Source organism: Pocillopora verrucosa, chromosome 1 (genome assembly GCF_036669915.1).
Source record: "Pocillopora verrucosa isolate sample1 chromosome 1, ASM3666991v2, whole genome shotgun sequence".
NCBI lineage: Eukaryota > Metazoa > Cnidaria > Anthozoa > Scleractinia > Pocilloporidae > Pocillopora > Pocillopora verrucosa.
This window is the reverse complement of record NC_089312.1, coordinates 2,868,290-2,895,980: the sequence shown is the minus strand read 5'-3', so window position 1 is coordinate 2,895,980 and position 27,691 is coordinate 2,868,290. Positions and strand designations below refer to the sequence as shown.

Here is a 27,691-nt window from a genome sequence, read left to right as displayed (position 1 = left end):
TGATGATAATGGTGATAATAATGATGTCGATGAAGATGATGATGATGATGATGATGATAATAATAACAAATAAATAAAAAGCTGCTGTTTTATGAGGTTTAGTCGACTAGGTCTGTCCCTCGCTCTCACAGTAGTGAAAATTGGTGGAAAACTGACTTCCTTCAGCAGGCTCACTCGAAGAAATTTCTTGCGAAATCTAACAATTAAGTTACCCTCAAGGATGCACGAGTTTCTGCTTAATGCTGAATAACAAAAACACTGCCTGCTGAGAGTTTCAATACGTATTTTATTACGGGTAATTTTAATTTACATTTTACAATGCTGGGCATCTAGGAACAGTAATTTAACTGACCACCTAATTCATATTTTAAAAGGTTTGCGTTATTACTAACTTCTTATTTACCTAGATTTATACAAATAATCCTACCTAACCTTACATAACTTTAACGGACGAAATTTACGACTTGATACGAAGAAAAATAACTGCCATCCTTACCAAATATTTCTGTAACACATTTTTTTTGGAGGGGGGGGGGGATTCTCCATTAGCAACAACGGGTGTATAAAAGTATGCAATTTCTTGATAGTTTCGTAAAGTACAACATGTACAACATGTAATAATGACCTGAAATATAATCTAAAATAATTACATCTATTTTTGTTAAAATCAACCAAAAACCTCTTCATACCAATTAACTTGTTTACTATTACTGACAATTTAAATTTAGTAGTGCTCAGCATGAAAAAGAGACAAAAACGCAGTTCTAAAAAAAATTTAAAAAGTGAAGTGGAAAAAAGACCAAAATTTCACAGTAACCTACCAACTAGACAATACCCCAAGAATAAAAAAATCTGCAAATTGCCCTTTCTGTTTCAGTCTGTTCTTAAAAAATAATCGCTTTCTGTATGCTGAGGGATCAATTTGAATAACTAAAATTCTACTGCGAGATTCGACCACGAAACAACACTACTGCTGACTATACTTAGTTTGCTGTTACATTACTCTGACTCTTGAGCAGCTGTTTTGGTTGTGTAGAGAACTGTCATAAGTTTGCACATACTTTTTAAACCTTTCCACGAAAGCGACATGTGTAACCCAAAGATCAAGAAAACGGAGCATATACTAAAGCTACTCATTCTCCAGGATATCAGAGTTAAAAGACAAGAAAAGCACTTTTATGTCAACTTTCAACCATAACAGTACTTTTCTGATAAGTCTTTACGTGCTAAAAGTTCGTCTTCTAAGGCACCACTTAAAACTCGGTAGGTCGCAGAGGAACCATTTTTCTGGGTCCAGTATTTAAGCATCTGGAAGCCTTTCTCAGTAAGGCTTTTATATCGCTCATCGATTGATTCCAGTTCTTCTTCTACTTCTAAGCATCCTCCCAGAATTCTCCACTTGTCACCAATATCTCTACCCAATCCCATTAACTCTTTCTTAGTTGGTTTGCCCTGTTTAACTATAAAATGAGTCAAAATTATTTTTTTGACAATCTAGCCTCCAAATCACTGGTAAAGTCTAGCTTCAACGATAAAAATTTAATCACTCTAGACTTCATTTGCCCAATATAACAAATAAAATCAACCGGCTTTATGGCCTATCTACTCACGAGATCTCATTGGCTGCTGTAAGAACCAAGTTGTCTATCAGGGATAATATTCAATCACACAAGCCAGTAAGTCAAGGTATTTTTACTTCCTTGGTATTCAACAGAATAGCCGTAACTTGACAAATTTTGTTCAAAATGTTTCCCTTCTCTTAATAAGTGTTCAGTTACTTACCCTTCTTTTTGCTGTCTCTTGGTTTACGAGCCTTCCCTTTTTCACTGTTGACTGTTTGTGCACATGTACCTGGATTTTAAATTCAGAAGTGTCAGAAAGGGCAGAGTAAGTAGACAACAATACAACATTAAAAACCTCTAAAGTTAGTGATCATTATGAGAGCAGAAAAAAAATAATAAACAAACGAACCTAATACATTACTCTCATCTATCAACTATCAACAATTGTAAGTAGAAACTATCCATGAAATGAAGTTTCTTATTCAACAAAACAATACGAGGGAACCTGGACAGCGGTCGTCTCTGAAGTAAAGCAAACAAGAATCTGCAAAAGCACTAAAGAGATGCAGGTAACTGTGATTATAAAGATCTGTGACATTTTGGGCAAAACTAGTGCATGTTATTAAAAAGCTCTTTGGTGTGTCTGTTTGAAAAAATTTGAATATGTGCGATTACTGAACCAAGTCAGTTGGTGTTCCATCTTAAAACTACAATTACTTCTTCATAAACCCACATGTAATGAATAAAGAAAATAACATATATAGATCAACTACATTAAAGTATTACAGCATTGAATGACCATAATTTTTAAAAAAAGGAACTAGCCTTTGCCAGGCTCTTGGTCAGTGCAAGGGGAAAGTAAGCATCTAAATAACGGCCTACAGTGCTCTCTTTTTGTCTCCACCTTTACCGGAGAAACATTATGGGAATGATATGGCAAAACATGGGCCATAAATGACCCATACCTGGGAATGGTATGGGAAGGTTGGGTGAAGATATGGAACTGACATGGGGCTCAATTTTGCCACATTTTACTGTTTGGAAAATTTATGGGAAGAGAAGCTAATGCTATCCATTGTATGGGAAAGCTATGGGAATATAATTTCCATATATATCTCATAGCAGCAACACATTTGCTTGCTCTACGTCTTCTTTTGAAAATAGTAAGAGGTTTTAGGTATCAATGAGTAAGCTCTGTTTTGAAGAAAACCTTAAACACAGAAATAAGAGGTAACCTCTCTTAATATCTTTTGCCTTTTTGAGCAAGTAGATTGACCACTGGTACATTTTGACCTCAGGACTGAGCATTATATTTCCTCCCCCCATTCCATAAGCATGCAAGCACCACTGGGTACGTCCTTAAAACAAAAGCTGTGCCTTAGAATTCCCATAGTTTGTGGGGAGATGCATTGATCATATGGTATTGCTATGGGACTGCAATCAGAAGTGAGCTTGATCATTATACTACATGATATGGGAATATTATGGAACTTGTAGAAATTCATAGCATTCCCATATCAGATGCTGCAGTATCAACGAATGATATGGGAACATTCCCATATCAGATGGTAGTATGCGTGGATGATATGGGAAATATGGAACTGTGCCAAATACATAGCATTTCCATACAGAAGGGTGAAGGATCATATGGTATTGGTATGGGGCTGATCCATATCATTCCTATACCAATTACTATGGAAAATCTATGGAACTGTGCCAAATATGTAGCAATCTTAAAGACAATAGAATCAAAACTGAATGAAGACAGTGGCATATATGGTTTTGATATGGAAGCAATAGCCCATAATAAATCCATATACAACCCATATATGGGCCATAGTTAATGCCATACCATTTCCATACTTGGACCCTATATAGCCCATATCACCAGGTTTGGTAAGTGAACTGACCATCTGAGCCTGAGACAAGCCATAAAAGAATGTATCAAAAACTGTTACCTTTTTCATTCTTCTCCTCTCTGTTTGTTTTACTGGAATCTCTAGCTTTCTGCTTTTTGGGGGTGGTTTTCTTGGAAACTTGAACAGATAAGGTTCACAAGAATTCAGTGCTTACAATGTCTCACACACTTAAAAAAGAATACTAAATTGATACAACTCACTGATGGTCTTGTAAGGCTCACTGTGTTTGAGAATAGTCCATTTCACAGTTGTTTGAGGGTAAAAGCAAGGTTAACTTTGTCACAAAAGAGACAAGTAACCTGGCAAGGTTAGCATAATAAAATATTACTGAGAAAGGCAAGTTCTCAAGTCCATCCTTGTTGTTTGGCATCTAATAGTGCAAATGAAAAATTTACCATTCAAAGTACTTTAAAATTATATTGGAAGTCAATTCTAAAATAAAATGTAGAAATTAGCACTATGCATTAATGAGCCACAAAAACACAACAATCTTCTTATGAAGTACTCAGGTACCACAGGCAAGATAACTAACTTCTGCCATTGTACAACTCATGTACCACTTGATCTTTGAAAGCTTTTGACAGCATATATCAGAGCTCTAAGAGCATATCTTTGACATGGGTCTTGGTGTATTGAGACCAGGAAGCTATGCGTACATGTAGCACAAACATGCACTTCGCCTTACACCAGTTTGTTCCCCTTCTATCTTCAAGCTAAAGTTCCAAACTGGTGAAGTTTTGGTCTTCAGCTCCTACGAACTATTACAGACTGTAACTCACTCTTAATAAACAGCTGATTCATGCTTTGGAGTGAGTTACAAATTAAACTTAATTAAAAAAATTCAGGTAAAATTTGGGAGACAAATTATACAGATCTGGTGCCACAGTTTAGCTTTTTCATTAGTTTTCATCACATGTCAGTCTCTAAATCTAAAATGGACTTAAAGCCAGTAGTAACAACCTTTGGACTTAAAGCATTCTGTATTAACTTCAATAACATTTTAAACTCAGAAATCTAGAATGAAATTTACGCCAAAACTCTCCCAAATTTCTAAAATATTAAAGCAAAATAAATTGGCATTGATTTGTTGCCTTATGCCTTTGAGTGTAGTTAAAGAATGTTTGTGATGCATTCTCAAACTAAGTGATTGTGATGACATGTCTTTGCAAGCAACAATTGTTCACTATATACATGTAAATATATGCAGTTCTACCTTTTTGTTTGGCTTTTACAGGTTTCTTCTTTAAAAAACCAAAGTCCTCCTCCTCTGTTTCACTGTCTGTGTCTGTGTTTGAGTTCCCATCAGATTTGGAATCTGAGTCATCTGTCTCAAAACTTGAGCTCTCTGAATCACTGGGGTCCACACTCTCTAAGTACAAAAGAAACTAAACTTTAAGACGAACAGTCAATGTAGTACCTGTTACAGGAGAAATTTTGGGTCAGAATTAATTCAGACTGCAGCTGGTTTGATTTGACCACATGAGAGAGCATTTATCAAATCTTTGACTGGGAGGAAGTAGGACATGACACCAATGAAATGGCTAATAAATGAGACACCTCCATGGCCCTGACTGTTATTCATTTATGTGAAGGATTGCCAGTTAGATTACATTGCCTTGAGTGTTGACTCTTCAAAATTCTTATGGCCCCATTAGCAATAGAAAAATGATCATGTCATACATTTACAACCCTTAAGACATAATTAATATGCCTTTTCTTGCAGGATATATTACAAAAATGTGAACAAAACTGTTCACTCCACATTCACAATTGAATCAAACTGATCAAAGTTGATTTATGTTTTAACAGCTTAAGTGGGTCTGGTATAACCTAATGTGAGTCAGTAACATTTCATAACAAAAAAAAACTTTTTCTGGGAGAGAGATTGAAGGTTCTTCAAGTTTTAAAAGAAATTTTACAAATTGATCAATCCTTAAAACATCATGCTACTCAATAATTATGTACAGTGCATGTTATATACTGTAGTAATTACAAGCTTTTTGAAAATTACTCAACTGAAAATGTAATTTTCCTTTTCTCCTTACCCTGAAACTTCCTTTTCTTACTAGTGCTGGATACCCCAGAAGTTCCAGGTTCTCCAATAGAAACTAGTATGTAAGTAAGAGAGATGAAAAGGTAATAGGGTTAAAATGTGATATTTCACTCTGTGCTTGCATTTCCTCTTGCTAACTAGTTTTTCCAAAGAACTAAAGTTTAAGATTTTTAACCTGCAGAACAGGCATAATTTGTTGCGTTTTTCAAGCAAATGGAGATACATGTAAGTAATAGGTAAGTGCAGGTCATGCACAGGGTAGGAGTGCAAATAATATTACTCCTCCCCATGAATTTGTGCTAGCCTCATGCTTGCCTTATGGTTGCCTTAATTCTACTGAAAAAGGCAAAAGAATTTATGCCTGTTCTGCAGGCAAATATATGAGTCATGGCATAGAAAGCTCATATAATAAGTGCTTCATTTTGATTTAAGGAAATGATATTCACCCTATAATTGCCATGAGCTAAAAACAGCGGGCTCTTCTGGCCAGTGGCAATGTATTTTCACAAGTGCATGCTCACCTAGAACAAAGCCTTCCCCCATTCCTCCCTTTTTCTTTCATGGCTCTAGCCAATATTGGGAGTGGTATTCTACCCTAGGGGGGGGCCAGGCTGGCTGCAGTGGCAGCCTATGAGTACCCCAGAGGCTGAACAGTTAACCCTTTTACTCCCAAGATATCATTAGTAATTCTCCTCAGTTACTGCCATACAATTCATATGATTTTAGTTCTGAGAATTTGTTATTGGATCAATTACTATAATCCCCAATTGATATTTCTCTTTATTCTCATCACTTGTTTGCTTGATATATTGTATGGATGTTGTGAGGAGAAATTCTGTCTTGGTCTTTCATGGGAGTTGAAGGGTGAACTGGATAAAATTGAAACACTACAGTTAACTGTAGCACAGTTAAGTGGTGACCTATGTCATTTGTATTATCAGTCAGCATGGTAACTATAAATATAATTATAATTTGTTATAATGTTGATTTTTGTTTGATGTTCCAAACTTATTATTTATAAAGCTACTATAACATCTAATAGTTCATTGTACAAACTTTCACAATTTAAAGAAACATGCCTGTTTCAGATTGATGCACCATTACTATAGCTACCCAATTGATTCTGAAATAAATATGTTCAAATATTAGCAGTGCTGTTGAAGCTAAGAGGGCCTCCAAGCACTATACTGTTCAAGAATAATTCATGCATGCAGCCCAGCCACTAACCTATCCATGGGTTGCAAATGGCTCTGTGTAGAAAGCTCAGGGGGTGGGAAGCATTATATATAATTAGTAATATTTATTGTAACCATAAAAATAGGCATTCTACTAACCAGCCACATTTTGTCCAGAGGCACGTGGTTCATCATCAGAACTTTCATCCTCATCCTCTGATGAACCAACTTCAATCATGATCCTGACTTCTTTGTCAGGTTCTGATGGGTGGCCTACAAGTTTGTAAATATCTGTCAACAGCTTTAATTTAATATCTTCTATTTGCAAGCCATTAGATCATGCAGTAGCGTATGTTTTTGTTATAATGCATGATATAAAAGTATATAAACATTCACAGAGAACAATAAAGAGAACATGTCTCACAGGCTTTCCGATGACTCATTTTTTCTGCTTTCTTTTCTCCAACAGGTAAAATTTTCTTGGTGTCTTGTATTGCGGTTTCTTTGCTGAAAATACAACATGTCATTGTGTTATATGGAAAACCATCTTCCCATAAGATATATCTCTTACCAGTTAACTAAGTATTTTTTCTTTTTGCTAACATGGAAGTCAATGCATTGTGATGATGGATTAATGTCCACAGTGATAAACAAAATAAATTAACACAGCTAACAAGAACTCTTAAAGCATGCTGAATCTTTCATAAAAAAATAGCATTTTAGACAAAAAAAATCCACATGAAGTGAATGATTAATCCTCCATTTTGATCCTGAGGAATTTGTTTTTTTTTGTCAGAGATTAGTGGCTAGTAAACTCTCTTGTCATTTATAACTTCTTGGATTTTCATCGAGAGCTCAAAACAACAATGTTATCTTAGCCAACAGTGGGAGCTAGCTAGTCACTGTGCAAGGGTAAAATTTTTTTGTAAAAGATGCTTTAAGCCTATCTGAAAGAATTGATAGAGAACTAAATGATGTGTTTGGACCGCAGAATAAAGATATTGATGCTATAAAATAATCCTCACACTATCAGAAACAGAACAAAATGCTAACCATGGTATCCCTAAGAGTGACTTAATCTAGCATTTAATTTCTCCTCATAATATCACCCCGTAAACCACAAATTAAGGGTAATCTAGGATCCAAGCAAAAATTTCTTGCCTCCTATTTGCTTTGTAGCCATCTTCATTATCTCTCTCCCCCTTCCTTACATCAGCAACTAATAAAGGGTTAGAAAAAGTAATTCAAATTTTTTACACCTTAGTTGACCAAAATCAGTTGGGCATGTAATTAATATAAAATTCAAATTTTAAATATCTGTAAATGAACAAGTTGCTCACTGAATAAATACTTCCCAGAACCCACTTTTTACAATTACTTGAAGGACAGTATTTTTACTCTCTGATAGCTTTTCATATCAAAAATTAATTAAGGGTGGAAGTAAAAATCACCTGGATGTTATTGTGTTGTCAATAAGGTCAATAAGGCTTCTACATGCTGAGCTCTCAACTCTTACACATTGAGCCTGAAACTCATGCAAACAAATTCAAACCAGGCTCTCATGCTGAAACTAAAAATTTGTCGCTCATTTAAGGTTTCTGATGTAAACTGTTGATTTACTCCTTGTTATACCTTTGTACTTGCTCTCCAACAATAGAAATAATTGAGAGTAGTTCAATTTTTTCCAAAGCAGCCTTTCGGCAACCTACTTAGTTAAATCCAGTTGCAAGAAAAAAGGAAGAAACTTTGTGGGATAAAAGGATGCAACTAGTGCTGACAATACCACTATGTCTTTGAGACATAAAACCAAGTACTCAATTCCATAAGGATTCTTCTATACAAAATTGTTTATCTCTCTTTTAAAGAATGTTACAGCTGGTTTGTGTCATGTCATGCATGACCAGCAAACACAAGATAATCTACGGCCTAATTTGCCAATTGCTATGGCAACTTAAACAGTTCTAAATTAAAGCCTTGCTTAGTCAACATCACAAATGATTCCTGTGGGGTAATGTTCCTTCAGGTGAATTTGAATCATTATCATATGGATTTTGCCCCTTAAAGTGATATGTAATAAATAAGTTTGCTGATCATGTTGTAACAAAAGTGTCTAAAGTGATACAAAATTTCCCTGGAACAGATGTAAAGGCAATCTGGTTGACAAATAACAGTAAATCCACAGATTTCCAACAAATGAAAAGTAACACTGTTCCTTTACTCTAAGAGTAAGTCACCTTTTCGTAACTTTCCAAATATTTGAGAAGAACCTGCATTTGATGCAAACTGGTCTGGATTTTAAGCAAGGTCTCTCAGAAAATGGAAATACCCTTATTAGGGTATTCAAATTGAAAATATCATAACTATGACATTATATTTTCCAGGAATTGTGTTCCTCAATATTCAAAAAAGTCAAAAAAAACATTGGTATATTGATTTAATTGAAATTTTTTGTACCTGCTCTATATAAAAAGGATGCAGTTTGTTGATAACACTAGGGCATGTTTAAAAAATAGACAAGTGAGTAATTACCAGCCACTCTCTTTCGAGCTGAAAACCTTTTGCCTTGGAACTCTTGTTGCATTTCCTCAGCATGTCCTGTCATGTCAATAAAGGAATAACAAATTACACAAAGACAACTATTTTCAAAGTATCAGTGTGACTGTCATTCATCTACTTGAAGTAATTCCCACATTAGTAAAACATGTTGATGCAGGTGTACTTCAACTCATATCATTACAAGGGAACTAAGGAGGTAAAACCTGTAATAGTATTAAGCCTTGTAAGTAACTGATTAATTTAATATTTGATGGATATTTTTTATGGTGAGCTTGTTATCTGGTGTAATTTCTATGTCCATTTTTAAGGGTTAGTGCCTTTGAGCACACAAAAATCAAACATCTTTGCACTTAAACATACACATTGTACTGAAATCAGCAATGATTTAAATTTTTACAGATACAAACCAGCCCCAAATTTCTCTGTACTTTTTCATGTTACTCTTATATTAATTCAAGTCAGGTGCCTATTTCAAAATGATAGCAGATTTGTGCTTATAAGCTTCTAGATACTCCAACTGAATTATTTCAAATCAGGTGAAGGCATATAAAATTAATATTTCAACCTGAATGCAAGGCCCTAAGCTTCTTCACAAAAGCAGTACATTGGTCCATCCAACAGTATTTCTTTTTATACTCCTTGCGTAGCGTGTTTGCTTCTACTAATCCAGTGTTCTGATGTTTGCGTGCTTGCTTGATTTGTTCAGCCCAATCATCTGCTTGATCTACTATGCATCTGTGCCCAAAAGGTACTTCCTCTAGAGCCTCTGCCAAGCCAGAATTATGGGTAATCAGGATTGGTACACCTGCTGACAATGCCTCCAAAGCTGTGAGACCAAATGCCTCTGTACCTGAAGGCATCAAAACAAGATTTACTTCTGAAAATAGCTGAGTCAGTTCTCCTCTTTCTTTGTAAAAACTTCTCACAATCAGATGACGAGGAGAGATCCCAAGATCTTTCAACCTCTCAGCCAGTTTTCCTTGTTCTCCCTCAGGGGCACCAACAATTTTGAGAATGTAAGATGGCTCATACTTATTAAGATATGCCACAGCTTTGGCAGCAACATGAAGACCTTCAAGTTCAAAGTCTTCAGTGTTCCCTTCGCCAAACACTAAGATTTCAAACTTCTTTGAAAATCGGTATTGCTTCTGCTCACCAAAAAACTCATCAAAAATGCCAGGTATAAGACTGAATATATGATCTTTCTTACACTGATGCAGAGCAGAATTAAGGGCCTCATTGAGCTTAGAGCCAACTGTTAAAACCACATCAGCGCTTTTACACAATTTGATCTCAGTTTCATGCTGTTTCTGCCCTTTGGAAATGGCACCTGGGGTTTTCTTGAACATTGCCATTTCTTCTGCATTTTTCAGGACCACATGCACCCATTTACAGCTAAGTTTATTCTTAAGGGCCTGTCCATGACGTCCAGGCTTAATGCCCTGACCAATGATAAAGTCAGTACTAAATCCTTGTGGAGGAAACTGCAGACAATCAACCGGTTCATAGCCTATACAATCTTCAGCTGCAGGTTCAAAAACCTTGATGTTATATTTTTTAGCATCTACTTTGTCCTTCGAACTAGCACTTGGAATCAAAACACCAATTTCTGTATTTGGTAGTCTAGAGAGTTCTATGGCCATCTGTCTCATGAAGGTGGAACAACTGCCTTTGGTCGATTGAGTCCATTCCTCAGTCAAAAAGGTTATCTTCATGACGGCAGCTTGCTTTATTCAGATAATGTTCTGTAAAATGTTTACAAATGATTTCAGAATTGTATGATTGCCCTTGATCCATATGTATTAGTTCCCACAGAAAAAGTTCATTAACTCAAAATGCGACAAATGTACTTTTATAATGACCGTAAATATATGAAAATCATATATGAGCACTGCGGTTGAAGAAATGAATATAGAAGCGATCCTCGCAATTATGAACACCGCTGAACTAGTAATTGAAATAAAGCCTGAAAAAAATTCAGGCCCGTACGAGATACTATTCGGGCCTGTTTCTGATTTTCTTTCAGTTAAACCCGGTTTAACTAAATATGTTTTCTAGTGTGTCAATAGGCTGAGGTATATGATGCAAGAGTGTGCTGTTTCCAGCTATATGTACCTTCCTTGTCAATGTTATGCTATTTGAAAAGAAAATTATTATTATCATTTGTTCCCTGCAGAAATTTCACTCGCTTTGAAGAATAAAAAATCGATCCTAAAATCAGAAAAGTATGCCAAACCATAAAATAACACTCCTACCGATTTTTCAACTCATATTGACAAGATGATATTCACCTATTTTCACAAAACAGTATACAATACATATTACTGATCGGCAATTTTGTATACGAGCACCATTCCAATCCATCACAAAACTTATTTGTTATTGATATATCACCTTGGGGTTTTCCATTTCAGAACAAGAGCAGTGCCAAGTAAAATATCAGCTTTCCAAATGTGGCGCAAGATTAGTTAGGCTAGCCTATGTACATACAAAAGCATGCCTTAATGCATTGCTTCATTTGCAACATAAAAAATGTTCGGATCCAACTAATTTCGTCCTACATTTTGTAAAGCGCTCGTTCAAGCCTCCTCGCTTATCTCATAACCCTTGGTATAGAGTCTGTGATGGAACTTTCCAACCAAGGTCATCAAACTACACGCTGTTGAAATTTTAATATCACTCTTTATGATGCTGGATGGATTTATCCTCAAGTACTTTCTTTTATCTTAACCTCTTGTACACTGAATACTCCTACGTCTATTTGCCTAGCTGATACCTCGTAGAAAAATGAGCGAGCCGAATAGGCGGCCATATAAAGTATGTCACAACTTATAGAGATTGTTCAGCGATCCCTCTCACCTTATCTGGAGGTGTAAAGCAATTCACTTGATCGCGTGTTCCTCTTGAGAATTCGATAACATCGCCATAATGTGGTCTTGAGATCATGAATGGCAACAGTTGACTTAACCCGGAACCACGCTATCCCATGAGACATGGGAAGCGCGGGAAAAACTTGCATAAATTTTGCAGGCATTCTGTTATGAAATGCTAATTGTAACTAAAAAACTTGGGTCAGCTCGCATAAACCCTCACGGTAGGGCCTCGGTCAAACGAAATTCGTAAATCCAGTACAGCAACATAAAGCAGGATGTGACAGAGATAAAAGAACTTTCATCTGCGTGTGACAAGGAAAAATCTGATGAGTTCCCGCTGAGAGGACTCGAGCTGCCACTACTCACACTGTAATATCTCGCGCTCTAAAGCTCTACCTAGTTAGCTCATTGACAAGTCTAAGGGGAGGTCGTCGTGCACCCCGCTTTCCTTCCCCCCCCGCCCCACCCCTTGTGAGATGATTTCCTTCTGGTAAACAACAGATAAATATCATAATTCAGGCGGTGAAAACGTGCATATTCTGAAGAGTATACATGTCACCGCGTTTCAAATATTTACTTGTGGTAGATATTCATCCATGCATCTTTTAAGCCTGTCCCTCCCGCCCCCCCGCACACACACACCCATACTCCCACGCACACACATACACGATACTTCCCCCCAAGGGATCGATCATTATTTATTCGCTTGGGGGAGGGGTCGGAGGATTTTGGTTGTGTGACGATAAAATTTGCCTGATCCCCCATAAGGCTCTACAATATTATTTTAATTTTCCTCCATTAGCAGTTAATTGACAGTCAATTTTTATAGTTCTCCTTTGTACTCTGTTGGCGACGGCTGATCCCCACTCTGTTCCCCCTGAAAATCATGTGATCCCTCTAATATCTTTCACCCACTCCACCTAGGAGATAAGAAAAAACGACTGGTCTCCCAATACGACCATGCTGTTCCGTTGCAAAGCACGTAAAGAGCGGCTAGAGCACGAGAGAATTGTAGAGAGGTAGACAAGACGTACGGAGCTCCGTAGGGAGACACACAAGACGTAGTCGAGTTTCTCCCCACTTCTCAAGTACGTTCGTAATCTTGCAATCTAACTGAGCGTGAAAACCGTCAAAATTCGGATAGTGTAATTCGTTATCTCTATGAGGATCTATGAGGATTTTCGTCTCTGCTCATGTTATAATAAGGTAAATTACGGCACTTGGCATGTTTACAAATCTTTGTTCGGTTCTTCTGTTGCTACTTGCCGTCTCGCTTGTTTCGAAATTTCCCTTTCAACTGACAATAAAAAAAGCTAGAGAGGAGTCCCGGAAAAGGTCGGACATAATACAACTTGGCAGATGGCGTGAAAGCTCAGCTCTATGTTTTGTACTCTAAGAGAGCACGCTCTTTCAACCAATGACAGCGCTCGTTATATCCGAGCTTTATTTTAAATAAATTTCACAAAAAGTAAGTTCTGGGGGCGAAAATCTTAAGTCAAAGAGTGGTCAAATCCATGGTAATAAGAGAGTTGAGCTTAAAAGTATGTTAAACCAGGTGATCAAATTTGCTGCTGTACCGATTTTCCAAAAAGCTGAGGGTACACTGCCGCGGAGGAGGCTTGGATACGAGGTGAATTTTTTTCTAGATCAGACGTGATACGGTGAATATTGCGTTCGTCTATCACACTGTAAGTAAGGTGCATAAACATGTTTTGAAACACCACACCTTAAACGTTCAAGGTGAATACACTCCATGTATTTGATAATCGAGCTAAATATTCCATTACGTTGCATAAAAGACAGTTGCTAAGCAAACACTAGTTAACTATAATACTACCAAGGCAAAATAAAAATATTGTCATTCTCGATAAATTTTGTACAAAAACAAATTAAAATTGTGAAAACCAACGACGAACGACTACATATGTAGCGTTCCCCATACACTAAAAAATGCTCACATAATCACTAACCTAGTTGCTCCAAACAAGCACTTATTTTATTTTTTAAGACAGTATATATAGTTGTCTGCATCAAAAAACTTAGGGTACTCATCGAGTTTATCTAAAATACTCCAGCTTTACTTTAAATAACTTCTCTCTTGAGCTGACATACGATCACTCTAAAGCTTCAACATTCTCCCCCATCTATGCGTCTTTCCTTCAATAGATGCAATCAAATGCGTGTATAATATTAGCTAAACACATGTTATACAATGTTGTAAAAAGGCTATCAATAAAAGAATGCAAATCAAGGATAAATTAATCATTAGATTCTCATAATTCATAGCCAGTTGGAATTTATCACTAACTAGTAAAGTTATTTATACTTTCCACCCAGTGGCTGTCTCTATTTAGACTAACTGCCAAGTTTTGGTATAAGTAATACCAAAGAGATATTATCATTCAAAACAATACTTTTCTGCTAAGTCTTTCCGCTGTACCATATTATGGACTAATGCATCATGTAAAGTCTTATAGTCTGCAGCTTCCCCATTGTTTGTTTTCCACAGTTTCAGCATATGAAATCCTCTTTGAGACAAAGTCCTATGGCTGTCTTCAATTTCTTCTATGTCATCTTCTGTAATTCCAGGTAGTCGACGTGCCAGTCGATCCCACTTGACACCAATAGCTTTGCCAAGTGTTTGAAGGTCATCATTACTTACTACTCCCTCTTGAATATAAAAACAAATAAAGAGTTAGTTATTTCAAGATTAACAGCTTTAAAAATTGTGACTCAGGAACAATTTTAGAATCATTCATTGCTAGGGATTTTTTTTAAGGGGCAGGGGAGAGAGCAAAGGCTTTTTTTTTGTCATCCCAAAGATTTTCCATCAGATATTGTGGAGGCAGGGTGGACAAGTGGTTAGGACACAGGATTTGTAGCCTGGTGGTCCTGGGAACAAGCCCTCCACCCTGCCACTCACTGGATTGTTCTTAAATGGTTCCCTGAATTCAACTCCTTGGCTCTGCTTTGTATATAGCTAAGTGCAGCCTGCCTCCTGCCAGTTGGGGTTTTTACAGTCTGTTTATCTACAAAGTTTGGGACTAGATTGTTCATATTTATCCTTAGATGAACCTTGCCTGAGGAGACTGGTCAATTTTAAAAGTATACAAATACATATCCAAGCACACATTCCTCATATTATCATGTATAATTTGTTGAATCAAACTGATTAGATTTAATTTTATGTCTGACAGCTAGTGGGGGTATATATAACTGATTGGAACAGAAGATGATTCCCTTTGTGCTGGTAAGATGGACAGCATACCTGAAGCCCGAGACAATGAAGCAGAAGATGAAATACAGTAACATAATTGTGCTCTCACTTCAAAGAAACAGCTCTTTAAGGAGCCATCGCTGGATGGCTGACTGGATGCAATAAGACTGCTGACCATACCACTTAATGTCTTTGAGATAATAGTACCATGTGGCTATTGTAAACCTAGTACTTCCATAAGGATTGTATTATGAAAAGTTGTTTATCTCTATTTTGAAGTACGTAACAACTGGCTAGTGTCATGCCATGCATGACCAGCAAACACAAGATAATCAGTAGTGAAAAGAAATTCAGGCCTATACGGGATTTGAACCCATGACCTCTGCGATACCGGTGTAGCGCTCTACCAACTGAGCTAACAATTGAGCTACCAACTGAGCTAACAGTTCTTAACCATTTACAAGATAATCAATGGCCAAATTGGCCAATTGCCATGGCAACCAGAACAGTTGCAACTTAAAGCCTTGCTCAATGATACCTGAGGAGTAGTGTCCCCTGACAGGTGAATTTAAATCATCATCAGTAATTAATTAGTTTGCTAATCACCCTGTATAACAAAAGTGTCAAAAGTGAGATAAAAATTTCCCTGGAACAGATGTAAAAGCAATCTGGATGACAGTTAACATGAAATAAAATCCACAGATCTCCAACAAATGTAAAGTAACACAGTTCCTTCATTTTAAAAGTAAGTCACCTTTGTGTCGCTTCCCAGATACGTATGAAGAATCTGCATTTGATGCAAACTGGTCTGGATCCCCAGAAAGGTCTGTAAGAAAATGGAAATAGGGGCATTCACATCAAAACTGTCTTAACTGTGACATTATATTGTCCAGGGATTGTGTTCCTCAATATTTAAAAAAAGTCCAAAAAAAATATTGGTACATTGATTATGTTAAAATGTTTTGTACCTGTTTGATACAAAAAGGATGCATTTTGTTGATAACACTAGCTAGGGCATGTTTAAAAAATAGACAAGTGAGTTATACCAGTAAAACCAGCCCCTCGCTTTTGAGGTGAATGCCTTTTGCCTTGGGACTCCTGATCAATTTCCTCAACACATTCTGTTAGATGTCAATAAATGAATGGCAAAAATTACACAAAGAAAACTATTCAACCAGACAGCTGACCATACCACTTAATGTCTGAGATTATAGTGCTATGTGGCAATTGTAAACCTTAAGTACTTCAATAAGGATTGCATTATGAAAAACTGTTTTTTTTTCTCTTGTAAAGAATGTTACAGCTGGGTAGTGTCAGTTGCCATGGCAACCAAAACAGTTGCAACTTAAAGCCTTGCTTAGTCAACCCCACAAATGATTCCTGTGGAGTATTGTTCTCACCGGTGAATTTAAATCATGATCATATGGATTTTGCCCCTTAAAATTATAAGTAATAAATTAGTTTGCTGATCACCCTGTGACAAAAGTGTCTAAAGTGAGATGAACATGAGATGTAAAAGCATTCTGGGTGACAGTTAGCAAGAAAAAATCCACAGATTTCCAACAAATATAAAGGAACATGGTTCCTTCTTTTTAAAAGTAAGTCACATTTTTGTCGCTTTCCAGATATGTAAGAAGAATCTGCATTTGATGCAAACTGGTCTGAATCCCTAGTAGAGTCTGTCAGAAAATGGATATACCCCTATTTAAGAGCATTCACATTAAAATGTCATAATTATGACAATACATTGTCCAGGAATTGTGTTCCTTGATATTCAAAAAAAGTCCAAAAAACATATTGGTATTTAAACTTCATTAAAATGTTTTGTACCTGCTTGATTTAAAAAGGATGCAGTTTGTTGATAACACTAAGGCATGTTTAAAAAATAGACAAGTAATATTATTACCGGCCCCTCGCTTTCGAGGTGAATGCCTTTTGCCTTGGGACTCTTGTTGCATTTCCTCAGCACGTCCTGTTAGATGTTGATAAACAAATAGCACAAATTACACAAAGACAACTTTTCAAAGTAACAGTGTAACTGTCTTTCATCTAAGCCCCACATGAGTAAGACATGTTTGTGCAGCTGTACTTCAATTCATATCATTAAAATGGCACTAAGGAGGTGAAACCTGTAACAGTGTTAAGCCTTGTAAGTAACTGTGATTAATATTTGCTACACATTTTTGTGGCAAGTTTGTTATCTGGTGTAATTTCTATGTCCATTTTAAGGCTTGGTGCCTTTACATAAGCATGTGGAAATCAAAACATCTGTGCACTAAAACATACATATTGTACTGGTATCAGCAATTATCTAAATTACACAGATACAAAACAGCCTCTAATTTCTGTCTACTTTTTGGTTCACTCTTGTATTAATTTGAGTCATGGTGCCTATTTCAGTTCTCTGTTTCTGATTTTCATTCAGTTAAATCCGGTTTAACTAAGCCTGTTTTCTGGTGGGTGTATACGCTACGGTATGAAATGCAAGAGTGTGCTGTTTCCAGCTATATGTAGCTTCCTTTTCAATGTTCTGCTACTTGAAAAGAAAATTTTAATTGTTATAATTTGTTCCCAACAGAAATTTCATTCACTTTGAAGCACAAAAATTGGATCCTAAAAATCAGAAAAGTATGCCAAACTACAAAAAAAACTCCTGCAAATATTTCAACCCATATTTACATAATGATATTCACCTATTTTCACAAAGCAGTTAGTATACAATACATATTACTTATCGACAATTTCGTTAATACCGGTGCCATTCCAATCCATTATAAAACTGATTACTCATCGATATGTCACCCAGGGGTTTTCCATTTCAGAGCAAGAGCAGTGATCATGAGAAATAGAGTGCCTCTTTCTATCTTTCCAAATGTGGCCCAAGATTATTTTAAGGCTAGCCTATGTACTTACAAAGGCATGTCTTGAAGCATAATGCTTCATTTGCAACATATTAAATGTTTGGATTCATCTAATTTCGTCCTATATTTTGTAAAGCACTCGTTCAAGCCTCCTCGCTTATCTTATAACCCTTGGTATAGGGTCTGTAATGGAAGATCCCAGATATGAGATCTCATCTCCTTAAGTTTCCAACCAAGTCTATCAAAGTACATGCTGTTAAAATTTTAACAGGACTGGATGCATTTATCTTCAAGTACATTTTTTTATTTTAACCGCTCGTTCATTGAATGCTCCTTCGCTTATTTGCCTAGCCGACACTTCGTACAAAATGGAGCTTAAACGAGTTTTATCGCTGGCGATCGATGATTCGCATTCAGTATGAAATACGTGGCGGCAGCGAGCGGAATTAACGAGGCCTCATGAGGTATGATGTATTAGCAATTATTCAGCGATCCCTCTCACCTTATCTGGAGGTGTTAATCAATTCACTTGATCGCGTGTTCCTCGTGAAACCTCGATGACATCGCCACAAGCTATACCTGTAGTCATGAATATAATGACAACAGTCAACGTAACCCGGAAGCACGCTATCGCGTGAGACATGGGAAGCACAGAAAAAACTTGCATAAATTATGCAGGTACTCTGTCGTGAAATGCTAATAATTATAACTCGAAAACTTTGGAAGAGCTCGCATGAATCCCACAGCAGGGCCTCGATCAAACGAAAGAAATTCGTAAATCCAGTACAGCAACATAAAGCAGGATGTGACAGAGGTAAAAGAACCTCTTTCATTTGCGCGTGACTTATACACGACTTATATATCTAGAGAAGCCTTGACTGTGCTCTGTTCTGTTGTAGAGTACGCTGGAAGCCGCTAGAGCACGAAAGAATCATAGGGAGAAACAGGAGACGGTACAGAGAAACTCGTTATCTCACGCTATAGTAACTTAAATTACGGCACTTGACATGTTTACAAATCTTTGTTTGGTTCTTCTGTTGCTACTTGGCGGCTCGCTTGTTTCCAAATTTCACTTTTAATTAACGAAAAAGGGATAGAGAGAAGTCTCGGTAAAGGTCGGACTTAGTACAATTTGGCAGATGGCGTAACAGCTTAGCTTTGTGTTTTGTATTCTGATAGAGCACGCTCTTTCAATCAATGACAGCGTGCGTTATATCCGAACTTTATTATAAATGAATTGACAAAAAGTAATTCCCGAGGGCGAAAATCTTAAGTCAAAGAGCAGTCAAATCCACGGAATTGAGAGAATTGAGCCTAAGCGTATGTCAAACCAGAAGGTGATCAAATTGCTGGTGTACCAGTTTTATCTGATCGATTTTCCAAAAAGGTGAGGGTACACTGTCGCGGAAGAGGCTTGAGTCCAAGGTGAATTTTTTTCTCGACCAGGCGTAATATGGTCAATTTTGCGTTCGTCTATCACAAGGTAAGTAAGTAGCATAAACACGTTTTGAAACACTACACCTTGAACGTTCAAAGTAAATGCACTCCATGTATTTCATAACCGGGCTAAATGTTTCATTATATTGCATAAAAGTCAGCTGCTAAGGAAACACTAGTTAACTAATATATAGATTTAGCCAAATGAAAATATCGTCATTCTCGATTTCTACAAAAACAAATTTAAGCTGTAATAACCAACGACGAACGACTGCAAATGTTTCGTTCCTCAATCACTAAAAAATGTTCACATAATTACTAACCTAATTGCTTTAAACAAGCACTTATTTTATTTTTTAACACAATATATATAATTTTCTATATTAAAAAAACCTTAGAGTACTTGATATATACTTTATTTTAAAGAACTTCTCTCCTGAGCCGACTTACGATCATTTCAAAGCTTCAACATTCTCCCCATCTATGCGTCTTTCTTCCAATCAAATGCGTGGATAAAATTAGCTAAACACATGTTGTATAATGTTGTAAAAAGGCTATCGATAAAAGGATGTAAATCAAGGATTAATAAATCATTAGATTCTTACAATTAATAACCAACTGGAATTTATTGGTAACTAGCGAAGTTATCTCTCCTTTCCACCTAGTGGCCGTCTCTATTTAAACTAACTGCCAGGTTTGGTATGAGCAATATCTATGAGATATTATTCAAAACAATACTTTTCTGCTAAGTCTCTCCGCTGCACCAACTCATGGACTAATGCATTATACAAAGTCTTATAGTCTGCAGCTTTCCCATTGTTTGTTCTCCACAGTTTCAGCATATGAAATCCCCTTTCAGACAAAGTTTTACGGCTGTCTTCAATTTCTTCTATGTCCTCTTCCTTAATTCCAGGTAGTCGACGTGCCAGTCGATCCCACTTGACACCAATAGCTTTGCCAAGTGTTTGAAGGTCATCATCAGTTACTACTCCCTCTTGAATATAAACACAAACAGAGAGTTAATTATTTTAAGATTACCAGCTCACTTGTTACATACTGTGACTCAGTAACAATTTTAAAATCATTCACTGCAAGTGAATTTTTTTTAGGGGGGGGGGGGGAGAGTAAGTAGAGAAAAGGCTTTTTTGGTCATGCCAGAGATTTTCCATCAGATATTGTGGAAACAGGATGGACAAGTGGTTAGGACACAGGATTTGTAGTCTGGTGGTCCTGGGAACAAGCCTTCCAGGTACATATTATGTTGAATCGAACTGATCAGATTTAATTTGTGTTGTGACAGTTTGTCGGGGATATAACTGTCCATCTTATCAGCCCTTTGCGCTGATAAGATGGACGGCATACCTGAAGGCCAGGACAAGGAAGCAGACGATGAAATCATCAACTGGTCAAAAGTCATACAAAGACAGCTAATCAACCAAACGGCTGACCATACCACTTAATGTCTTGGAGATAATAGTACTATGTGGCAGTTGTAAACCTAGTACTTCAATAAGGATTGTATAATGCAAAATTGTTTATCTCTCTGTTAACCCTTTCACTCCCACAAGTGACCAAGACAGAATTTCTCCTTACAATATTAATACAGCATCAAGCAGGCAGGTGATGAGAATAGAGAAGAATATCAATCATGGGATTATTAGTTGATCCAATACCAAATTCTCTGAACTAACAACATAAGATTTGTACGGCAGATAGTAATTAGTACTAATTAGATCTTGGGAGTGAAAGGGTTAAAGAATGTTACAGCTGCCTAGTGTCATGCCATGCATGACCAGCAAACACAAGATAATCGATAGCCAAATTGGCCAATTGCCATGGCAACCAAAACAGTTGCAACTGAAAGCCTTGCTTAGTCAAAACCACAAATGATTCCTGTGGAGTAAAATTCTCACGGGTGAATTTAAATCATCATCATATGGATTTTGCCCATTAAAATAAGTAATATATTAGTTTGCTGATCACCTTATAACAAAAGTGTCTAAAGTGAGATAAACACTTAAAGGCAATCTGGGTGACAATTAACACAAAAAAATCCACAGATTTCCAACAAACATAAAGTTACACTGTTCCTTCATTTTATAGGGAAGTCACCTTTTAGTCGCTTTCCAGATACGGAAGAAAAATCTCTCTTTGATGCAGACTGGTCTGAATCCTTAGCAGGGTCTGTCAGAAAATGGAGATACTCCTATTAAGGTATTCACATGGTAAATTTCATAACTATGACATTATAATTTCCAGGAATTGTGTTCCTTGATATTCAAAAAAAGTTCAAATAAAATATTGGTAGACTTATTTCATTAAAATATTTACTTCCAGCTCGATATAAAAAGGATGCAGTTTGTTGATAACACCAGGGCATGTTTAAAAAATAGACAAGTGAGTTGTAATACAAGCCACTTGCTGTTGAGCTGAATGCCTTTTTCCTTGTTCAACTTCCTCAACACATTCTGTTAGATGTCAATTAATGAATGGCAAAAATTACACAAAGGCAACTAATAAACTAGACTGTTGACCATACCACTTAATGTCTGAGATAATAGTACTATGTGACAATTGTAAACCTAGTACTTCAATAGGGATTGTACTATGTAAAATCGTTCATATCTCATTAGAGAATGTTACAGCTGGCTAATGTCATGCCATGCACGACCAGCAAACACAAGATAATCAATGGCCAAATTGGCTAATTGCCATGGCAACCAAAACAGTGGCAACTTAAAGCCTTGCTTAGTCAATAACCCATGTGATCCCTGTGGAGTAATGGGGTAATGTTCTCACAGGTGAATTTAAATCATGATCATATGGATTTTGCCCCTTAAAATTATAAGTAACAACTTAGTTTGTTGATCACCTTGTAACAACAGTGTCTTAAGTAAGATAAAAATTTCCCTGGAACTGATGTAAAAGCATTCTGATGGACAATTAACGAGAAAAAATCCACAGATCTCCAACAAATGTAAAATAACACAGTTCCTTCATCTTAAAACTAAGTCACTATTTCTTTGCTTTCCAGATATGTAAGAAGAATCTGCATTTGATTCAAACAGGTCTGGATCCTCAGCAGGGTCTGTCAGAAAATGTAAATACCCCTATTAGGGTATTCACATTGAAAATTGTCATGACTATGACATGACATTGTCCAGGAATTGTGTTCTTTGATATTCAAAGAAAGTCCAAAAATATTTGTATATTGATTTCGTTAAATTGTTTTGTACTTGCTCAATATTAAGAGGATGCAATTTGTTGATAACACTAGGGCATGTTTAAAAAATAGACAAGCAAGTAATTACCAGCCACTCGCTTTTGAGCTGAATGCCTTTTGCCTTGGGACTCCTGTTGCATTTCCTCAGCATGTCCTGTTAGATGTCGATAAACAAATAGCACAAATTACACAAAGACAACTAATCAAAATATCAGTGTGACTGTCATTCATCTAAGCCCCACATGTCTTGAGTAACACATATTGGTGCAGCTGTACTTCAACTCATACCATTACAATGGAACTAAAGAGGTGAAACCTGCCACAGTGTTAGGCCTTGTAAGTAACTGATTAGTACTTGTTGCATATTTTTGTAGCAAGCTTGTCATCTGGTGTAATTTCTATGTCCATTTTAAGGTTTGGTGGCTTTGAGCACATGAAAATCAAAACATCTTTGCACTATAAAACATACATATTGTAATGAAATCAGCAATGATCTGAATTGCATGGATACCATCAAAATAGCCCTTAATTTATGTCTACCTTTTTGATTTCACTCTTATATTAATTCTAATCATGGTGCCAATTTCAAAATGATAAACAGATTTGTGCCAACTAGCTGCTAGGTACTTATTTAATTATTTTACTTCAGGTAAATGCATATAAAGTTAACATTTTTACCTGAATGCAAGGCCCTAAGCTTCATCACAAAAGCAGCACATTGGTCCATCCAACAGTATTTCTCTTTATAGTTGTTGCGTAGTGTGCTTGCCTCTACTAATCCAGTTCTCAGATGTTTTCGTGCTTGCTTGATTTGGTCAGCCCAATCATCTGCTTGATCTACTATGCATCTGCGCCCGAAAGGTATTTCTTCTAGAGCCTCCGCCAAGCCAGAATTATGGGTAATAAGGATTGGTACACCTGCTGATAATGCCTCCAAAGCTGCAAGACCAAATGCCTCTGTACCTGAAGGCATCAAAACAAGATCCACTTCGAAAAAAAGCTGAGCCAGTTTTCCTCTTTCTGTGTAAAAACTTCTCACAATTAGTTGACTACGAGAGATCCCAAGATCTTCCAACCTCTCAGCCAGTTTCTCTTGTTCTCCCTCAGGGGCACCAACAACTTTGAGAATGTATGATGACTCATACTTATTAAGATGTGCCACAGCTTTGGCAGCAACATGAAGACCTTTAAGTTCAAAGTCTTCAGTGTTCCCTCTGCCAAACACTAAGATTTTAAAGTTCTTTGAATTTCGGTATTGCTTCTGCTCTCCAAAAAACTCATCAAAAATGCCAGGTGTAAGATTGAATATATGATCTTTCTTACAGTGATGCAGAGCAGAATTAAAGGTCTCATTGAGCTTAGAGCCAACTGTTATAACCATGTCAGCCTTTTTACACAATTCTACCTCAGTTTCGTACTGTTTCTGCCCTTCGGAAATGGCACCTGGGGTTTTCTGGAACATTGCTGTTTCTTCTGCATTTCTCAGGACCACATGCACCCATTTACAGCCAAGGTTATTCTTAAGGACCTGTCCATGACATCCAGGCTTAATGCCCTGACCAATGATAAAGTCAGTGCTAAATCCTTGTGGAGGAAACTGTAGACAATCAACTGGTTCATAGCCTGTAAGTTTCTCAGGTTCAAAAACATTGATGTTGTATTTTTGGGCATCTTCTTTATCCTCTGGACTGGCACTTGGAATTAAAATACCAATTTCTACATTTTCTAGTCTAGAGAGTTCTATGGCCATCTGTCTCATGAAGGTGGAACAACTGCCTTTGGTTGACTGAGTCCATTCCTCAGTCAAAAAGGTTATCTTCATGACGGCAACTTGCTTATTCAGATAATGTCCTGTAAAAAGTTTATAAATGATTTCAGAATTGTATGATTGCCCTTGATCCATAAATATCAGTTTGCACAAAAAAGTTTATTCAATCAAACTGCTATAAATTTATTTTTAGTTCACTAAAAACTCATGTAAGTAGGCTGGAGCCTAGGGTAACAGTATTTTCATTCTATTTTGTTCAGTCAGTTAAAGTAATTAAAGATTCTAGAATTCTGTAAAGTTTCCCAAACTCCCCATTCACAACAACGCTTCCATATGTCTTAAAAGTTAAACAGTTAAACATGGCTTAAAATATTTTTCTTAATAGAAGGCAGCCTCTGCTTAAAGCACTTTGAATCAACTATACATACAGCACATTGACAATAAAAGTTAACAATTACTTGAAACCTATGGAAAACTTAGTTTTAGTTCTCTGTTTCTGATTTTCATTCAGTTAAATCCGGTTTAATTAAACATGTTTTCTGGTGTGTCAATAGGCTAGGTTATAAGATGCAAGAGTGTGTCGTTTCCAGCTATGTGTGGTTTCCTTTCAGTGTTCTGCTACTTGAAAAGAAAATTTTAATTATAATTATAATTTGTTCCCAGCGGATATTTCACTCACTATGAAGCACAAAAATTTGATCTTAAAATCAGAAAAGTATATGCCAAACCGCAAAACGAAACTCCTACCGATTTTTCAACCCAGACTGACATGATGACATTCACCTATTTTCACAAAGCAGTTGGTATGCAATACATAAAACTGATCGGTAATTTCGTATACCGGCGCCATTCCAATCCATCACAAAACATTTACTTACCGATATATCACTTATGAGCGGTTAAATTATAATAGAAAATACTTGAGGATAAATGCATCCAGCATCGTAAAGACTGATAGTAAAATTTCAACGGCATGCAGTGACATTGACATTGGCTAGAAACTTGAGGGGATGAGAACTCATATCTGAGACTTTATACTAAGGGTTGTAAGATAGGCGAGGAGGCTTGAACGAGCGCTTTACAGAATGTAGGACGAAATTAGTTGGGTCCAATCATTTTTTATGTTGCAAATGAAGCAAATTGCTTCAAGACAAGCCTTCATATGTACATAAGCTAGCCTAACTAATCTTGCGCCACATTTGGAAAGCTGATAAGAGGCACACTTCTTCTAAAGATCACTGCTCTTGTTCTGAAATGAAAAAACCCCTTCACTGAATGCTCCTTCGCTTACTTGCTTTGTATGTCCTAACTTAATGTATAATAGATTGTTTAGCGATCCCTCTCACCTTATCTGGAGGTGTAAATCAATTCACTTGATCGCGTGTTCCTCGTGAAAATTCGATGCCATCGCCACAATGTGTACTTAAGATCATGGATGGCAACAACAAAATTAACCCGGAAGCACGCTATCCCATGAGACATAGGAAGCGCGGGAAAAAATTGCATAAATTATGCAGGTATTCGGTTGTGAAATGCTAATTATAACTCGAAAACTTGGGCCAGCTCGCGTAAATCCCACGGCAGGGCCTCGGTCAAACGGAAAAAATTCGTAAATCCAGTACAGCAACATAAATCGGGATATGACAGAGGTAAAAGAACTTCTTTCATTTGCGCGTGACAAGAAAAAATCTGAAGAGTTCCCGCTGAGAGGATTCTCTGAAATCCTTCAACCACCCCACCCAAGAGACAAAAATGACTGATCCCTTAGTATGACTCAAAGATCTAGAGAAGCCTTGGCTGTGCTCTGTTCTGTTGTTAAGCACACAGGAAGCGGCCAGAGCACAAAAAAGTGTGGGGAGAAATACGAGACGACGGAGTTCCCTTGTGAGAAACAGGAGATGTACGGAGCTCCGTGGAGAGACCTACGAGACGTGGTCGAGTGTTTCTCCCCACTTCTCAATTACATTCGTAATCTTGCGATCCAACTGAGCTTGAAAACCGTCAACACTCGGATAGTCCAATTCGTTATCTCTATGAGGATTTTCGTCCCTGCTCACTTTAAAATAACGTTAATTACGGCACTTTGCATGTTTACAAATCTTTGTTTGGTTCCTCTGTTGCTACTTGCCGGCTCGCTTGTTTCGAAAGTTCACTTTCAATTAACGAAAAAACGCTAGAGAGAAGTCCCGGAAAAGGTGGAACATAGTACAATTTAGCAGATGGCGTGACAGCTTACCTCCTTACTTTATTATAAATGAAAAAATGAGAAATAGAGAGTTAATCATTTTAAGACTACCTGCTTTGATAACTGGGACTCAGTAAAAATTTTAAAATCATTCATTCCAAGGGGGGGGGGGGGGGGAGAAGAAAGGCTTTTTGTGTCATGCTAGAGATTTTCTATCAGATATCATGGTGGCAAGGTGGCCAACTGGTTAGGACACCGGATTTGTAGCCTGGTGGTCTTGGAAACAAGCCCTCCACCCTGCCACTCACTGGATTGTTCATAAATGGTTCCCTGCGTTCAACTCCTTGGCTGTGCTCTATCCTGGCATCTACACCCAAAATTAACCAGTGTTTGCTTAGTAGATGTCTTTTATGTAGCGTAGTGGAATATTTAGCCCGGTCATAAAATACATGGAGTGTATTCACTATGAATGTTCACGGTGTGGTGTTCCAAAACGTGATTATGCACCTTACTTACCTTGTGATATAAGAACGCAAAATTGACCGTATCACGCCTGGTCGAGAGAACATTAACCTTAGACCCAAGCGTCTTCCGCGGCAGTGTACCCTCATGGATAACACCGATACACCAGCAAATTTAATCATCTTCTGGTTTAACATACTTTTAAGCTTAATTCTCTCAATTTCATGGATTTGACCGCTCTTTGACACAAGATTTTCGCCTTCGGAACTCATTTCACGAATCGCACCATTTTTTGCTTTAAATCGCATCTTTTTCCCAACCGATCAGATTTCAAGGCTTGCTTGAAGTAAGTAATCAAATTGCAGGAAAATGAAAGACAAAGAGTATCATGTGGCAAATT

General features: G+C 37.0%; 3 protein-coding genes across 4 annotated transcripts; all 3 read right to left on the bottom strand.

Moving 5' to 3' along the window:
• Positions 1-266: 266 nt before the first annotated feature.
• Positions 267-12,244, bottom strand: LOC131794125 (uncharacterized). Its single transcript, XM_066163454.1, has 11 exons — positions 12,125-12,244; positions 9,831-11,010; positions 9,239-9,304; positions 7,871-7,928; positions 7,134-7,216; positions 6,869-6,982; positions 5,527-5,589; positions 4,695-4,850; positions 3,521-3,598; positions 1,783-1,851; positions 267-1,460 (listed from the first exon to the last, which is right to left on the bottom strand). The coding sequence occupies exons 2-11, from the start codon at positions 10,978-10,980 to the stop codon at positions 1,189-1,191; spliced, it is 2,109 nt and encodes a 702-aa protein (XP_066019551.1). The 5' UTR covers positions 10,981-11,010; positions 12,125-12,244; the 3' UTR covers positions 267-1,188.
• Positions 12,245-13,872: 1,628 nt separating this feature from the next.
• Positions 13,873-18,860, bottom strand: LOC131771702 (uncharacterized). 2 transcript variants are annotated; one of them, XM_066160095.1, is made up of 5 exons: positions 18,719-18,860; positions 17,262-17,327; positions 16,402-16,476; positions 16,110-16,181; positions 13,873-14,808 (listed from the first exon to the last, which is right to left on the bottom strand). In XM_066160095.1, exons 2-5 carry the CDS (start codon positions 17,311-17,313, stop codon positions 14,537-14,539), a joined length of 471 nt encoding a protein of 156 aa, XP_066016192.1. In that variant the 5' UTR covers positions 17,314-17,327; positions 18,719-18,860; the 3' UTR covers positions 13,873-14,536. The 2 variants fall into 2 exon arrangements, with proteins under 2 accessions (XP_066016192.1, XP_058943534.2); XM_059087551.2 differs by lacking the exon at positions 16,402-16,476.
• An 885-nt stretch (positions 18,861-19,745) lies between these two features.
• On the bottom strand, positions 19,746-26,094 carry LOC131799386 (D-inositol 3-phosphate glycosyltransferase-like). The gene is made up of 5 exons (XM_066163464.1): positions 25,991-26,094; positions 23,555-24,727; positions 22,965-23,030; positions 21,766-21,837; positions 19,746-20,647 (listed from the first exon to the last, which is right to left on the bottom strand). The coding sequence occupies exons 2-5, from the start codon at positions 24,696-24,698 to the stop codon at positions 20,376-20,378; spliced, it is 1,554 nt and encodes a 517-aa protein (XP_066019561.1). The 5' UTR covers positions 24,699-24,727; positions 25,991-26,094; the 3' UTR covers positions 19,746-20,375.
• Positions 26,095-27,691: the final 1,597 nt, after the last annotated feature.

Bases quoted from the DNA above. Each gene is read 5' to 3' on its own strand.
- LOC131799386 (XM_066163464.1), bottom strand. From the start codon at position 24,698: ATGAAGATAACCTTTTTGACTGAGGAATGGACTCAGTCAACCAAAGGC. The intron at 21,838-22,964 runs GTAATTACTTGC...ATTTTCTGACAG, and splicing joins AGCTCAAAAGCGAGTGGCTG to ACCCTGCTAAGGATTCAGAC. The intron at 20,648-21,765 runs GTGACTTCCCTA...TTTATATTCAAG, and splicing joins ATCTGGAAAGCGACTAAAAG to AGGGAGTAGTAACTGATGAT.
- LOC131794125 (XM_066163454.1), bottom strand. From the start codon at position 10,980: ATGAAGATAACCTTTTTGACTGAGGAATGGACTCAATCGACCAAAGGC. The intron at 7,217-7,870 runs GCAAGAAATTTT...TTGTATTTTCAG, and splicing joins GGCTACAAAGCAAATAGGAG to CAAAGAAACCGCAATACAAG. The intron at 5,590-6,868 runs GTTAGTAGAATG...CTTACATACTAG, and splicing joins CTCTGGACAAAATGTGGCTG to TTTCTATTGGAGAACCTGGA.
- LOC131771702 (XM_066160095.1), bottom strand. From the start codon at position 17,313: ATGCAACAAGAGTCCCAAGGCAAAAGGCATTCACCTCGAAAGCGAGGG. The intron at 16,182-16,401 runs GTATAACTCACT...ATTTTCTTACAG, and splicing joins GCGAGGGGCTGGTTTTACTG to ACCTTTCTGGGGATCCAGAC. The intron at 14,809-16,109 runs GTGACTTACTTT...TTTATATTCAAG, and splicing joins ATCTGGGAAGCGACACAAAG to AGGGAGTAGTAAGTAATGAT.